This window comes from Saccostrea echinata, unplaced genomic scaffold, assembly GCF_033153115.1.
Source record: "Saccostrea echinata isolate AGI-Se365-2 ecotype Australia unplaced genomic scaffold, CSIRO_AGI_Sech_v1 ptg000030l, whole genome shotgun sequence".
In the NCBI taxonomy this organism is placed as follows: domain Eukaryota; kingdom Metazoa; phylum Mollusca; class Bivalvia; order Ostreida; family Ostreidae; genus Saccostrea; species Saccostrea echinata.
The window spans coordinates 31,250,180-31,266,873 of NW_026889779.1; the positions used below are offsets into that span (position 1 = coordinate 31,250,180).

Sequence of the window (16,694 nt, forward strand, 5' to 3'; positions counted from 1 at the left end):
TGGAAAATTTCAAATCCTTTAATACATTACAATGTATACATGCTCAGTTTTATCCATTATCTCCAAATCCCCACTTATCAAAATGTTTATGATTTTTGTTGTCATAAAAAATCACCTAGAAGACAGTTCATTTGCTGCAAATTGGTTTTTTTTTTTTTTTTTTTTTTTTTATAAAGAATGAAGTTCCTATATAGAATTAAAGCATTTTCAAGTTTTATATATCATCTATATATTTCATATTTATATATTTTAAACTTTTATACATAATGCCTTGAATAATGTGACCTTAAAACATTAAAAAAAAATCAGGTAATCTCAATGAGAATAACAGTGGCTGAGGCCACACTGTAGGAAAAGGAATTAACACACCTAAACTGGACTGACATGGTCAACATATAAATACAAACAATGAAAATAAATTAATGATACATGTACATTCATTAATTTATAACATATACATATATTTATGAAAATTTAAAATATTAGATGTACCTCAAATTCATGCAATCACATTACATGTATTGTCTATTTTTGTAACAAAATTCGATATAAAAAACAGCAGTGGCACTTTTGAATCTTAATCTGATCATACAGAAAACACTGTTAAATCCATCTATATCTAAATACATAGAAAAACATGGATACCTTAAAAAAAAGTTAAATTTCAAAAGAAATTAGTTTGAACACAGAATGATATTTGACAAAAGTATTGCAAGCCTACACTGATTTTTGATTATTGTCTAATTTCTAAAGGCAGTGAAATTACAAAATGTATTCATGTTGATTTGAAGGATATTTTGTTCTTTTGTAAATCTTTTTGTGTAAATATATGTACTAGATACTGTAGGTACAATTATTGTGCAATTCTGTAACATCTACAAAATTTAACACTGGATGTCTTGTGTCAGTTTAATAAAATTAAAAAAAAGAATCAAAACTGTCATTTCCTGCTCAAATTTCACTAAAACATTTAAAATCTGTTGTGAACAACATAGCTCCCACAACAAGACTATCACATGGCTATAGATAATAATCACACATTAAAAAAGAGATATGTCTGGTTAACAACATTTCTGGGAATCAGACACTGTTATCGCTGTAATACTGTTTCCCAAGTCCTTTCTTCCTCTTCTCACGTAAAGTCCTCACAAACTTTCTTATTTCTGACACCACAAAAACTGATGATGTTAATAATACCAAAAAGACCAAGTCTGAAATAAGTAAAAAAAATACATTATAAGTTACAGATTTCATATTTCTAGGAAATAAAGGATATTCAATTTTTTGTAGTTGGATAAGGAATTTATTTCACAAGTTAAATGAATTCCATATCCCACTCATGAGTGAAATAAATTCCATATCTGATTACAAAACATTGCATTTTTTTGTTAATTACATTTTCTTTGTTGTTCTTTTCCTTTTATCCCCTTAGCATGTTGGCTGTCTTTTCCGAACACAGGGGCATAGGTTGTGATGTCATAGCTAAGCCGTTATGAGACTGCAAAGCTACGCAATTACGAGTCAGATTGAATATTGTTAAACATGGATTTTACTTTGGCTGTTTTAGCGTCAATTCACTTAGCATGGTATATTCTCTCATGCTATCTATATGGAGTACATTATATTTTCTTTTACACTATTACACTTTTCACACTTTTTCTGAAGGGAAGGAAAATAGAGAATTATGCCATGAATTTTATATTTTCAATGAAAATATCAATGTTATTTTCACTGGGAAAATATCACCTGCAAAAATATCACTTTCATTCAAGGGATAAATTACAGTACTTCACTGTTGAAAATGTAATTAACTCTAATATGTAGCAGTGATATGTCAGGTATACATGAATGCAATCTAAAAAGTTATTTTTTTCTTTCTAGCAGAATAATTTCCTAGATCAATGACTGGCATACAACAAAACAGGAAAAATTTCATGTCACTCTTAAAATCCATGTTCATGTATCTTTACTGCTCAAGACATACATCTTGTACATTTTAGCACACATTAGAATATACAAAAGTATTTTACTTAAAATGTTTCTTGTACCCAGAACTTCAGATCATATCAATACCTTAACCTACTCTACCATGTGCCTTCCTCACCTGATAAATAAAGGGACTCTGTTTGAAACACGGCTTGGAGTAGAGGGAAGTATATCACCAGGAGCTGACCAATCAGAGAGCCCCCCACGGCCAATAAAAACATCTTGTTGTTAAAAAATCCAACTTGAAATATTGATTTTTCCTATAGAAAACAACAACAACAACAAAATGCTGAAATCATAGCCTTGCCATCAATGTGATAAACTTGATTTAATTTGAAAGAAATTGTTTTAAAGTTACAGGAAAATAAAAATAACAGTCACTTACTGCCGAGCGGCAGCTAAGAGCATTAAACATGTCAAAAAATACAAAACATGTGAATGTCATGGTGGTGTCTCGAGGAGTGATTTTGTTGTCACTCATCTATAAAGAAAAAAATTGAATATGACAATGCATAAAAAACAGTCTTCAGTATTATAGATGTCGATCCATTTATAAACAAACTGTAGGTAATTTTCTTACCTCTCGCCAGAACACCCAAAGTGTACCCGATACAATGAGGGCAGCTGAGATTATGATATTAATAATGAGGTCAAAGGTTATGATAGGGTCCTTGACCTTTCTAGGAGGTTTTCTAATTACATCATGGTCCACTGGCTCAACACCCAGACTAAAAATAAACAAATCAAGATAGGAATTCATGGAACAGTCCAATTAATAAACTTATTTTTTTCCATCATGATTTTTATTTGAGATAAAGTTATGCAATGTAATACATAAATAAGAGATTGTATTTTTCTTTAAATAAAGATTACCATTCTAGTCATATCTTTATGCTACAGTCAAACCTCATTATGTCGAACTCGAAGGGACCGAGAAAATACTTCGAGATAACCGAGGATTCGAGATATCCAGGGTAAAATACTTAAGTAATATGCAGTTGGGACTTCAAAATCACTTCGACATATCCATGGTATTCGAGATATCCGTGTTCGAAATATCGAAGTAACACGAAATATCGAAGTTCAACTGTATTTGTGTTTGTAGTTAGACTTTTACTAGGCCTAAAATAAAAATTTGTTTGTTTGCAGTTGCCTACCAACCCACTGAAAATGCACCCGACCCAAAGTTGTATTTTGTATAAATATTTTTGTTTAACTTTAAAGATACTGAAACTGTTTCATTTTCTATTTTTGCTTTTATCAATCAGTGGCGCATAACAAGTGGAGCTTATTTATGTTTAGTAAGACTATTTTTGTTATCTAACAAAAAATTGAAAACTACAATCTTTTTTTCAAAAAAAAACAAAAACAAAAACAAAAAAAACCTACCTACCTACCTACCCACTCTAAAACTTATAGGTCAGCAACTGCAAACAAAGGATTTTTTAAGCTTGGCCCTATACTACACATTTTCATCAAATGTGAAATGAAATTTTAAGGGGTCTTGAGTACCGTAACTTCTATTTTAAGAAAACAGATACCTCTGAGCAGGTGGACCGTCCATGATGATATTTATCCATAAAATCTGCATGGCATTTAAGGGATTTGGTAATTTCATCACAGTAGAAAGAGTTATTAATGTTAATGCAGCTATACTCCTAAAATAAAAAAGAGTTATTAATGTTAATGCAGCTATACTCCTAAAATAAACAAAAGTGTCATATTCTTTTATAATTTAGAAGGTGTGTAGACAATCTTACTCTGATTGTGTTCAATTGTATATAAAATAAACACACTCTTATTCTTGACTTACGTGCTGAGTTGAAATCTAACAAAATTCCTAATATTGTAGAATATGCCTTTTCCTTCTTCTATAGCAGATCTATAACGAAAAGATAAGACAATTAATTTTTAGTGACATTTTTAGTGACATGGTGCTAACACAATGTTTTTCTATCAAAATAGACTAACTGCAAAGTCTTCATCAACTAGAATCATATCTTATAACGTATACCTACATAGATAGAATGTTCTATTGTTAAAATGATAATGTCCTACAGACCTAATTTAATGATAGAATGCATTCCATGGATTGGCAATGTAGTGAAATAAACAAGGGCACCAAAATCAATTAGGAGTGATTCAGCAATATTCTGCTACATTGCAGGTATTTGGGAGGCATTCTAACTGTGATGAGGGCCTGTCCCGAGACACAGTTATAGATTATTGTAATTAATACCTACAGAATAACTGTAAAGTTGTCATCCACTAGAATCATATCAGCAGCCTCCTTGCTGACATCTGTACCCGTAATGCCCATAGAAATTCCTATGTCAGCACTTTTGAGCGCGACTGCATCATTTACTCCATCTCCTGTCATTCCAACCACATGACCATTACTTTGTAGAGCCTAGAAATAGAGGCTATTTCCTAGTACATACATACATCAGATAAATTTGTAATTTCTCCCTTTAAAAAGGGTTAATCTTTATTAAAAATTCCACAGTAACTAATACTATATCCCTTTTCTTCTTATTCAACATGTGTTAGTTGTATCTAGTTAAAAATTTTCAAAAAAAAAAAAAGCAAACCTTGACAATTTTAAGTTTGTGTTTTGGCGTTGTTCTGTAGAATATTGTGACACCATGAATAATCTGACATAGATGTTCATCATCTGCTTGCTCTATTTGTTCACCTGACAGAGCCCTTCCTCCCGTAGAAAATAAACCAAGGCGACTACCTATAACAAAGAGAATCTTACTTATATGTAAATGACTCAAACATATTTGTAAACATACACCTGTGTTTGCAATGAAGTTCACATATTCACAAATCTATGCACATCAGAATGATGCTGACGAATTCAATTCAGAAATCAAAACCCTTCTTAACAAATGCAGGCAGTGGCATGATTTTTAACTGTTGTGTTTAAATTTTGAGATGTAAATCACTGCATTCTCACAATAGCTATCAAAACACACCTGTCTTTAACCTCTAGTAAGCTTACCTATAGCTTTGGCAGTTTCCTCTGAATCACCTGTCAACATTTTCACTGACACCCCTCCTCCCATTAAGGTTGTGATTGCCTCCTTGACCCCCTCTCTGGGAGGATCACAAATTCCTACCATCCCCACGTACACAAGGTTGTTCATCTCAGGCCCATAGGCTAAACCTATGACTGAAGAAATACAAGGATTATAAAGTAATGTAGTAAACTGTAACGCAAGGTGCCAAAATGGAGCAGATTCATGATTTATATATAACATGTTCATGTAATTTACACATGTTTTCTATATTTTTCAGTATTTTGCAGTTCAAAACTGCAAAATATTCAAATTCCTTATCTTTAATAGAGTCAGTATAGAATGGATTTGCATATATTTAATGATATAACAGTAAGTAAAAATTACCCCAAAATTTATCTCTGAAGAATTACCTGCTATGAAGCAATTCAAACATATTTTTAAATCATGCCAAATAAATTCATGTAATATTTTAAAACACTAAATTATTATTGAAGAGATGAATAGAAACACTTTGTCAGATTGCACCCACCTCGGAGTCCAGCTCGTCCCATCAGACGCGCGTCATGATAAAACTCCTGTTTGGCCTTTTCTGTCAGTGTAGAGGTGTTGCCTTGGTTATAATAGCGAGAACAGTTGGCCAATACTTTCTCTAGGGCTCCCTTCACAAAGTAGATCATCTCCTTATTCTGTAGCAGAACAGAAAAAAATGTTAACAAATCAATAATCATATGCCTCAGCCAAGTCAGTATCAATAAGACAAGATTAACTTGATTACTTCCAATGAATAATGTAGTGGAAAACTTAAAAGGACTGGGTGGTCATATTTTAAAAATATTTAAACCTCCTGGAAAAGGAGAGCTCTGTATGCAAATAAAGGAAATAGTATTAAATATTACACATGTAGCTACAAACTGTGGTTTTCCTCTATCCTATATAATAGTTCATGACTACAAAAATCAAATTTCATATTTTGTAGGCCACCCTGTTTCCTTCAAAGTGTGAATTCACAGCTTACTTCTCCATATCCTGGGGTACACTTCACTGCCATATACTTTGTATCAGAATTAAATGGCCACTCTTCTATTCTAGTATACATCTCTCTTACATGGTGCAAATTCATCTAAAAATGAATACAAATACACATCTTAAAAATCCACCTATAAAACACCCATTAGATAATTCTCTTAAGCACTATGGTAACTTTTATTCATACTTGCCTTCCATGCCAATGCTAACAAAGCTCCATCAGTGGGCTGGCCATGCAGTCCATCCTGACAAAGGTCAGCATCATTACATATGCATCCGACCTCTACAACCTTTGAAAGGGAGGGGTGAGAGTTGTCAGTCACTTCCTCATGCTGACAGAGGATGGTTCCTGTAGCATTGTACCCCACTCCTGTCACCTATAACACGAAAACCAATCCTCTTATCTGTCACATACAATTACCTTCAAAGTGACCTTGAACTCAGGGTCATAATTCCATCAAGTTGTAATGTGATGCCTGAAAGTTCTAAGCATGTGTTTGTCTCATTTGTACAAAACTGTTACTTTGTGTTTAAAGCAATATGAGCTGCATTTTTGAGAATTTTATTTTGCTGTTAAAATGTGCTGTTATGACAAATCTTTATGTAATTCAAACTTTGTGATCAATTAGACTAAAATAAAGTATTAAATCTGTTTTAGAAGAAATATTTCTGTACAATGGAATGTATAGTATTATATAAGAAATCAATATTGTACAGGACGACAATAATGTAATTTTGCTTCTATCAAAGCTTGTAAATAGTTCTTCCATCGCAAATAAGAGCAACAAAGGTTTATAAACATTCTTTTTTTTGTGTCATTGAAATAGTTAATTACAATATTGCAACAAAAATTCCCGACAAAGTTGCAGCTCATACTGCTTTAACAGAATGACAGTGTTTAATGTACCTCAGCATATAGTCCATCAGCAGCATGGATTCGTGTGGCAGTCATTTCATTCTTTGTCAAAGTCCCTGTTTTGTCGGAACATATAACTGAGGCACAACCTGAAAAGATCACCATTATACAACCAACCATGATAATTTCCAAAAATAAGAATCTTATGCTTACAAATTGCTGAGTCTCAATAAGCTTTAAATAATGTACAATGTTTTAAGGAACATAACATTTCAAAGACTTTTTATTTTCTGCCAGTCATATAAGCCATTGTTGATTAAAATTTTAAAATACATTTGTTTATCTTAACTTCAATGGTTATCTTAGAAGAAAATCACATTTTGTACCAGAAATCAATATTAAAGTTATTATCGCTGATCATTGCATACCCAGTAATTTTTATTCTGAATTGAGAAGAAACTTGAAATCATTTAGAGATCTATTTCTTAGTTACACTGTCCCACATTTTAGCTATATTATTTGAATTTCACATCCTTCACATTTATGCATGACACAATTTTTTTTTTTAAAAATTTGATATAATTATCAAATTTTGATGTTGCCACAAAGCACTTTCCCAATACCTAAAACTTGAAAACCAAAGAGAAGAAAATGTGTGCTGAAACTATTTTTTGCTGTAACAAAAACTCATCATGCAGTCTGGAATGTAATTTTTTTCAGTTTCATTGTTAACAAGGTTTTGTACAATATAACAATACAATAATAGACAGAGCAGTGTAAACATTTGTGACATAATACCACATCATATGATATAAGAATTCAACACTGAATTCATAGATCTTGCACTTCTACAAATGGGAGATTATATGATGAAAAAGTAACTCAAGACAGAGCTAAATGTAACAGCCAAATGTACTTGTTGATGCATTTGGGCAGTTGGACACACATCTTCAATCCATTGTCCAAATTTTGATTTGTAACCTTGCCAAACAAGGAACACTTTTATTGGTGAATATGATAATCACAATGGTGCATAGTTACCTAAAGTTTCTACAATGGGTAATTTTTTAACTATGGCTTTTTGTGAGGCCATTCTCATCACCCCTAGGGCTAGGGTTACCGTGACAACAATAGGGAGTCCCTCGGGAATGGCAGCTACTGCCAAACTGAAAAAAAAAATCAGAAATCAAAAATGGAACTAAAAATAGCAGAAAGAAATGCTTGTAGTGGTTCAGTAACAAATAAACATATAGCATATAGAGAAATAAATTTGTGGGACCCCTCTGACTTTTACCTGACTCCTATGGTAAACATGTCTAGTAGTCCTCTCCCTTGGATCCACCCCAGAAGCATGATGACACCAATAATACAGAAGGAATAGAATGAGAGTTGCTTCCCCAGAGTATCCATACTCTTCTGTAATGGAGTCTTAGGAGCCTGTGAAAAAAGAGTACATTCTTTATGACTTTTAGTGTGTGTATAAAGATCTACATACTTATCTATAAATCAACTTTTCCCATTACTTTCCCAGTAAATCTTTTTTTTTAAAGTTATGATACAACACCTTTACATTGAAATAACAGTTGTAACTAAATGAAGTTTTTCAAGTAAAACCTTAAAAACCTGTTATTATGACATGAACGGCATAGAAATACAGTACTTGTGGATACATTTCCAACTCCAGGTACATGTTTTACACCTGGATTACCTATCGCAGAATTTTATCTAAATATTCAATATATACAAACCTCTTCCTCTTGCATCATCTTGAAAAGTTCTCCAAACTGTGAGTTTGTTCCTGTCTCTATGACAATGCCTTTACCCTTGCCATTCCTGACTAGTGTCCCCATGAAGGCCACACATGTCATTCCGGAGACCCCCGACCTCTCCTTCTCAGGGAGGGGGTTAGTATTTTTACTCTTTGGCATTGGTTCTCCAGTAAAGCTAGACTCGTCCACAGCTAAGTCTTTGGCCTGAGAAAGTCAAACATTTGACCACTTCTTGTATTTTAAACAAGTATATCACAAAGCTTAGTAAACAAGTAATAAATATTGTATCCAGCTTGGACTTCTCACATATTCATAATAAAAATTTTGCTCTGTATAGAATTTGCTGTTTTTAATATGTATTTCATACGTGTAATACATGTATTTTAATATTACTGCAGTATGATTCTATCACAAAATACAACTCCAGAAAGAGTACAGCTGTGTTTAGAGTAGCAGTCATGGGGGAAGATGGGGGGGGGAATCACCTCAAACAAACGAATATCTGCTGGAACTTTGTCCCCAACAGACAAATAGACAATATCTCCTGCTACCAGGTCCCGGGCTAGAAATGTCTCCAGCTTTCCATCCCTTAAACTGAAATATCAGAGAAGGCTTTAACTTGAATTCAGAGAAAATCAAACTGATCGACATAGTCTTTTAGTCATGTTATTCTTCAGAAATCATACATTTTCCACCCAACAATTAAAAATACATACTAATCTGCTGTGGTTTGCTTTCTGATTTTAATATAGACAATAATTAGTGACTTGTACAAGGGATACTAGTGGTTACAGACACTTACCAATGACACATGGGAGGAACCAGTTTAGTTAAAGCTTCTAGAGATTTCTCTGATCTGTATTCCTAAAAAAAAAATAACATTGAAAATGAAATCAATGATGTTTAGCCAATAAAAGACAAGATTGGTGATTCTAGACGCAAGGGTGTGCTGGCCATAAAAGTGATTAAAGACTTAGCCTAAGTGTGCAAGATATTTAACAACTAGTAGTGAAAAGCAATAAGATTCCGTATACAATCAAGAAGATCTACTTTCATTTTCACATTTCCAAGATGCATCAGCTGATGAAATCTGATGATCTTATAAACCTCCAAGAATGTAAGCACCACTGATTCCTTATTTTTCTCTTAATCACCTCCTCTGCTTTAGGGTTTACATTCCTATATTTTTTATTACAAAGGCAAATGCCATTAGCCAAAGACACTCATTGAAAAATTGGATGAATATTCTGTGTGAAACTAACTTCTCAGTACTACATGTATAGACAATTTTAATAACCATTTTATCAAAAGTGACAAAATGCCCCTTACATTCACATGAAGCAATCACATGGACACAGTCATAATCAAACACAATCTGGTTTAGTCACTTTTCTTACTCATGTGAGAAGTATTAAATACATTTCACTGATTTGATGGCTGCATTCAGTTCATAGAAAAATCGGTCATAAAATATTTGTCAGGGAAGACTGGACACACTTTCTATAGATTTTATCTATCAGTCTACCATTAATTTCAACACTAAATATAAGCCAAGGAGTGCTTGTCATAAGACCTACATTATCACAACTGAACATTATTACAATTTTCCACTCCTCCAGGTTTCAATCCCGGTTGTGGAAGTTAGGTATTAAAGCTCATGTTGCAACATTTAATAAACTTTGCATAAATAACAGCAAAAAAAAAAAATCATTCTGTGCTTTCATAGATTTTTTTTCTTACCTGCACAAATGCAACTGTGACCACAATTATGATTGCCTGAAAAAAAGTAAATTACATGTGTATATACTTTATTTCTGCATAACTTTCCAAATAGTGACCAAGGTTATTATCAATTTTCTGTCTCACAATTCTGCTAGAAATAATTTTCTTTGATATTTAGTTATATGAAAAGAGGAAGAGATGCCCCTTTTTTAACCTGAAGTATGTTTGAATGAACAACTTCAGCTTGTAACGCAAAAAAACTTTAGTACAATTTGAGTAAAAGATTCAAAAACATGCTACAAAAATATTTGATCACTATCACAGATCTTGCCTTCAACACCATGAATGAAAACAAGTGACCACATTCTATGTTTGAACTAATGACTGCTCCCTTATAGTGATGCAAACTGCATCATCAAAACAAACAAGACAGGAGAGCACCTTCTACATTTGAGTTAATCACTGCTCCCTTACTACAGTAATGCTACATGTAACTGGATCATTGAAACAAATAATGCAAGGACCACTTTCTATGTTTGAGTTGAAGACTATTTTCTTAGCAGAGCGATGCTTACTGCATCATCAAAAGAAACAAGACGAGCACCTTCTTTTATATTTGAATTAATGACTGCTCCCTTACCACAGTGATGCTAACTGCATCATCAAACTGTTTCATTAAAATGCTGACAAATGCAGAGGCCAACAGCAACAAAATCATTGGATCCTTGAACTGAAATACAAGTGTAAAAAAATGAATAACCTAGCACTAATCCTTGAACTGAAATATACATGTAAAAACTTATTTATAAATAACTAGATATCACCTATTTCTTATTTTTTTTAATACCAGATGATATGGTAAGAGTTAATAAATTTTCAAATCAGTAAATCAAAAGAAACATACAACCCTTGAGAGAGATCTTGCATTTACTATTCATAAAAATGTACCTGATTAAGGTACTTCCATTGTATATTTAAATTTACTTGATTATTGTATACAGGGAAATTTTCACCCCCATTTTATTTTCACTCCTTTTACCCTAGTCGCAATTGGGTGAATTTAAAACAGGGTGAATTAGAAGAAAACGGTATTATCTCTTAAACAGAGGTTTGTGTTTGAACGAATTCAAAACAGGGTAAAATTGCTTGCAAGTGTAAATTGGCAAAAATAAGATGGTGTGAAAATAACCCTGTATACAGTATCGCACTTCCACTGTTCATAACAATTTACCTGACCGAGGTATTTCTTCCAGAGTGGCTCCTCAGTGGTGATCTGGAAATCATTGGTCCCATAGAATGCCTGCCTCCTACTGGCCTCTGCCTTACTCAATCCTGTGTCGATATTTGTCCTCAGTTGGGCCTCCACCTCTGTATAAGACAGTGTGGCCGCCTTGGCGGGGGGCATTGACATCATCATGTCCCCAGAATCTTCTACCACTAGCTGTATCTGTCAAAACAATCAACAATGTATAAACAGAACCTTCTAAATTCATTGTCACAATGTATGTTAATAACATTCTAAGTGCCCTGTATGTGAAATAACTCAAATAAGGACAAAATTTAATAAAATCCCACACTCCTTTTTTCATTTGGGAATCCAATTTACCTTGTATCATAAATAATTCATAATAAAATTCTCTCAAAGCTACCTTTGATATTTTGCTTTTTATCAGCTGCAAATTGAAATATTGATTGAAAAAAATCAGCAACAATATAACACTGCCAAGCTCTGTAATCTCTGTTTGTGTCAATACAAAATTTGATATCAAGATACTGTAATGTACCATCAAACCTCGTTATCTCGAACTCAATGGAAACTAAGAAAAAACTGAGAGATATCTGAGGATTCAAGATATCCAGGGTAAAATACTTAAAGAATAAGAGGTTGGGACTTCCAAATCACTACCACATATCCAAGGTATTCGAGATATCAGTGTCTGAGATACCAAAGTTCAACTTTATATCATAGAGACTCTTAGAATATTAAGTCTTTAAGATCTGGAATTAAGATATTAGGATGAACATGATGAACTCAACAAGACACAATGTCCCTGGCATTATGCCAAGTCCTGTGGTTGATCATGACATTGATTGACCAACACCAAACATAAGATGTATAGCATTGTTCAAAAGTTATGACTAAGGTGAAGGGTAGACAGACAAACAAACTGGCAATCATAAACCAATTCTTTGAAGTCTATAAACATGATCAAGGTGTCAACTGCCTCATTTACATAAAATGTTTAAAAAATTCATTTATATGTGGAAAGTGTAAGATATAAATAGCAAAGCTGTAAGTGGCAACTTTAATGGGCTTTAGTCTTTTCTATGAAGCTGTGTGATTACAAGGCTTGGTATTACGGATATATATTTTGGTTGACTTTTGGTATATCAGCTGATTCTGTTTAATTAACCCTTATGTTTTAATTAAATTGGTCACTAACAAATGAGCTGATGTAGTTCTGAACTCATTCTTTGAGTCTTTTTAAACTTTAATGAAAATATTCACTTTTTAATACAGTAGTGTCAGGATTGTATACTTCTGAATCTAATTACATTTTTTTCCCTTTTCATCTCAGAAAGGGGAAAGTTTCTCTACAATTAAAGACTCAATACATATTTTTTCTTTAAAGGATAATTATGTTTAATTAGTATATTATGCTTCATAAACAGTTATATATATGCATTAATCTTATGCACTGACAAATGCTACTCTGGATGTAAAATCCAAAAATATCCAAAAACACTAAAACTATGAAATTTACATAATGGCAATATTTCATAAATACTTTTAAAATTCTAATCATATATTTTTGTATCCCTGTTTTAAGACAGGTATTAAACTCTGTTGTCAAGAATAAATTAACCTCTTAATGTTAATGTAGGATATTTAAGACGGCTCATTTTTTTTTTTTTTTTTTTTTTTTTTTTTTTTTTGTGTGTGTGTCACATTTATTAACCAACTCCATCTTCCTAAAGCATTATTAGAACCTATTCCTGACCATGCACATTGATAGTAATATGCATACATGTAACCAAGGCATGCTTTAATTTACATATGCATTTCTTTATATAATACAAGGCAACAGTAACAGAACACATGCTTACCATTGCTACAGAATTGGTAGAAATCAGTCCTGTCAAAGTATATATACAAATCAGTGGATTTTAATACATGCACAGATGAAATATGTTTGATTGTGAATGAATTTTGGTTTTAGTAATTAGTATTTAGTAAAGTTGTGATGCAATATAATTAACAAACCTATCACTTACAGAAACTGAAATGTTTTTCAGAAGACATTAAAAAAGTCAAATTACTTATTGTTGAGCTTGAGAGACTTGCTTAATGTGATGTAGCATATTATATACACATAATGTTGCATTCTCTTCTCACTGATGCCACAATATTTTCTAACTGATGAAAGAGTGGTTATCATTTCATATTAAGTATATTTGAAAAAATGTTGTGTAATATTTTAGTTTCAAGTGTAATATTTCTGAAAATCAGTGCTTGATGTTAATCAATTTAAAGTCATGCACAACTTTAACAAAGTAAGCTCTTTCTAGTCCAAACAAGAACTATTAACATAATTTACCATGTGATGTCGTGAGGCCATTTTCAACTCTACTTTCTAAAAGAAAAGTAAGCAATATTAAAGGTAACCACCATCTGTCCTATTTACTGATGCAGGATGCATTTGAATTCAGGCTCTGGGATTATGAAACAGACTAGGATTAAAATCAAAATTTCATCTGTAAGATGCTTATCAACTGTAAACCGAAACTCAAAATTTGTAAATAAAAACACAAATGCAGTATTGAATAGAATTTTTTTTTTTTGGATTCTTTGACTTCTTTGACACTATTTTAACACAGAAAATATATTTTGACTAATGTCTAAATTGTGTCATGATCTTGAGTCTGTTTGATTTACCAAAGGATATGCTTGATAACTAAAGGCAAAGTACCATCTCTGACAAAAAGATATACATGTATCATGTTAAGTTTTCAAATTCAGCAAAGATTTTGGTATACAAAAATGGCAATTTGTACGGTAATTCATTCGTAGCTTTTTCTGGTATTAGATTTATATTTTAGGAAATGAAAATTACTTTTTTTTCTTTTTTTAAAGAACCAGGTATGTCATAATGTTTAAATTATTAGTTGAATGTACTCAGCATACCTGAATATGCCAGTTTTATGTATTATTCTCCACTACTGCTAGTCAGAATTTCTGATTTCAAGTAAGTTGAATAAAAGCTTTTTTATAGAATTATTACAGAAAACCCCTAAACAATGTCATTTGTTATCGTTTATATATATAGGTTGATAAGTTGACAACTGATTAATTTACAATGTACATATTGTCAAAGCTATATTTGTGCATCAAGTAAAGGGTAAATCTTTGTTTGTGAATATTTGTATAGATTTCAGAATCTACACCATAGTGACCTGTGTCATCTGCCAATTAAATTTTGTTTCATGAAATATATATGTATAAACACAACATAAAGCAAACAGATAGATGCCATTGCCTGAAACTTTTGGCTTAGCTAATTCGATCAATATGTCTTATTTTTAAACAGCACAGGTTAGAATTTTCTAGATTTCTGTTAGTGATCTCAGTATCAATGCATTAACCAGGTCTGGCACAATCTCTTGATTAAGCTTTATAGCTTGAAATAGCTATATAGCTTTATTAAGCTATTCAAAATAGCTTGATAAAGCTATTTATATGCAGGTTTTCACAAAAATGTTATTTGTACAAAATAGACAAAAAGTCGCAAGTATTTGACTATTCATTTATGTAATATGGGTTATCAAATCAACAACCCAAATCAAAGATAGTTCTAACATTGCAGCATTTGAATACTTTTAAGCAAAAGATGAATTTCCATTGTTTGGGTAACTGTACACTACCTTCTGTGAGTTGAGGCATGGATAAGTATGATTGCTTCTCATTGTACTGAATTATTACCAATCAATTATCTTGTTGAACATAATTGGCCTCCTTTATAATTTCACTGAAGAGGTAACTGTATCAATTGCTTTATATAGCCCCCAAAACTTTTAGAACTTTGAGTACAAAGTCTCTTAAGGAGATGCAATTTGATGAGTGATTTTTACATGCATTATTTTCATAAGAGTTCAAGGTTGAATATCATCACTGCACCAAGGTGCGACTTTTTGTACATACTTGGAAAATAACACATTTGAGAAAAAAGTGTGATAAAATAGCTAAATCAAGCTATTCTGAATAGCTTAATAAAGCTATATAGCTAAATCAAGCTATATAGCTTAATCAGGAGATTGTGCCGGACCTGTTAACAATAAGTGTTCTGCCTAGCATTAATTTGTATAAATCTATACAATATTTTTTCTAAAAACAAAAAATGCGAAAATCGGCAGATTTTTTTAGTGGTTAAAAGCTTCTTTTGTTCGTGACTAGACAAATTCGGGCTAATGCTCATTAATACACATGTAAACACGGTGTATACACACACATGTCCACATTGCTGGCCTGGTTAACGAAATTTGCAGTTGTTTTTCATAACAAATTGACATATACAACTAAACCTACTTTTGATATGACATGACATTAAATATCTATCACTTACGTGTTCTTTATCGACTGAAGGATTCTGCATTCTCACAACGTTACATGTTTAAATTGATTTTTACGGTTGACGTAATCAACGATTCAGGTTTTGACACCTAACCGGAAAGAACACTGTACATACCTCCAACACACAAGAGTGCATTTATCCTTGGATAGTTTGTACATAGATTTTTTTCAAATGAACTAATGTGAACTAATAGGAAACCTGGTAAAATTTGTTTACACAGCTAGTTCATGAAGAAGCTGGATGTGTTGTTAGAAAAATAATGTAGTGAAATTTTTAATTTTAAAATATTGCAAATGACTAAAGAACCTTTTGTGTGGTTGCATGTGAATAATTCTAAATATTTATGCATACCTATATGAAATAGAAAAATGCAAACATGTATACACATGATATATGATATATGTTCTGTGCAAAAATATAGCATAATTTTCTTCTTTTAAAGCTTTTATGCTTTTTATGATTATATTATTTATTTATATATTATTTTTTATGATTTTATTAGTATCATGAAATGCAAAACTTTACTAACCTACCAAATAAAAAGATAAGTTGAAAACATTTAGTATACATGCTAGAAAATTAATTATGACCCCATATTTCACTAGATTCATGCACGAATCCAGGAATTTTAGTGTATGTTGATACCTTTGTTATAACAGACACGCAGTATCGTTTTTTA

The 16,694-nt window shown here is 32.1% G+C and overlaps 1 protein-coding gene across 2 annotated transcripts; it reads right to left on the minus strand.

Annotated features, from left to right (window-relative positions):
* Positions 1–491: 491 nt before the first annotated feature.
* LOC133197709 (calcium-transporting ATPase type 2C member 1-like) lies at positions 492–16,090 on the minus strand. Of its 2 annotated transcripts, XM_061333873.1 has the most exons (23): positions 16,007–16,082; positions 13,985–14,020; positions 11,617–11,832; positions 11,026–11,115; positions 10,404–10,439; positions 9,466–9,527; positions 9,149–9,257; positions 8,643–8,867; positions 8,189–8,331; positions 7,936–8,060; positions 6,946–7,043; positions 6,230–6,415; positions 6,028–6,132; positions 5,542–5,698; positions 4,994–5,164; positions 4,578–4,726; positions 4,230–4,396; positions 3,800–3,868; positions 3,528–3,644; positions 2,567–2,714; positions 2,372–2,467; positions 2,105–2,246; positions 492–1,211 (listed from the first exon to the last, which is right to left on the minus strand). In XM_061333873.1, the coding sequence occupies exons 1-23, from the start codon at positions 16,034–16,036 to the stop codon at positions 1,081–1,083; spliced, it is 2,808 nt and encodes a 935-aa protein (XP_061189857.1). In that variant the 5' UTR covers positions 16,037–16,082; the 3' UTR covers positions 492–1,080. The 2 variants fall into 2 exon arrangements, with proteins under 2 accessions (XP_061189857.1, XP_061189858.1); XM_061333874.1 differs by lacking the exon at positions 13,985–14,020 and having other exon boundaries at positions 16,007–16,090.
* Positions 16,091–16,694: the final 604 nt, after the last annotated feature.

Coding starts and splice junctions, on each gene's coding strand:
- LOC133197709 (XM_061333873.1), bottom strand. CDS start 16,036: ATGCAGAATCCTTCAGTCGATAAAGAACAC. Junction 8,868..9,148: donor CAGATATTCGTTTGTTTGAG/GTGATTCCCCCC, acceptor TGACTTTCTCAG/GCCAAAGACTTAGCTGTGGA. Junction 4,727..4,993: donor GGAAACTGCCAAAGCTATAG/GTAAGCTTACTA, acceptor TCTTTGTTATAG/GTAGTCGCCTTGGTTTATTT.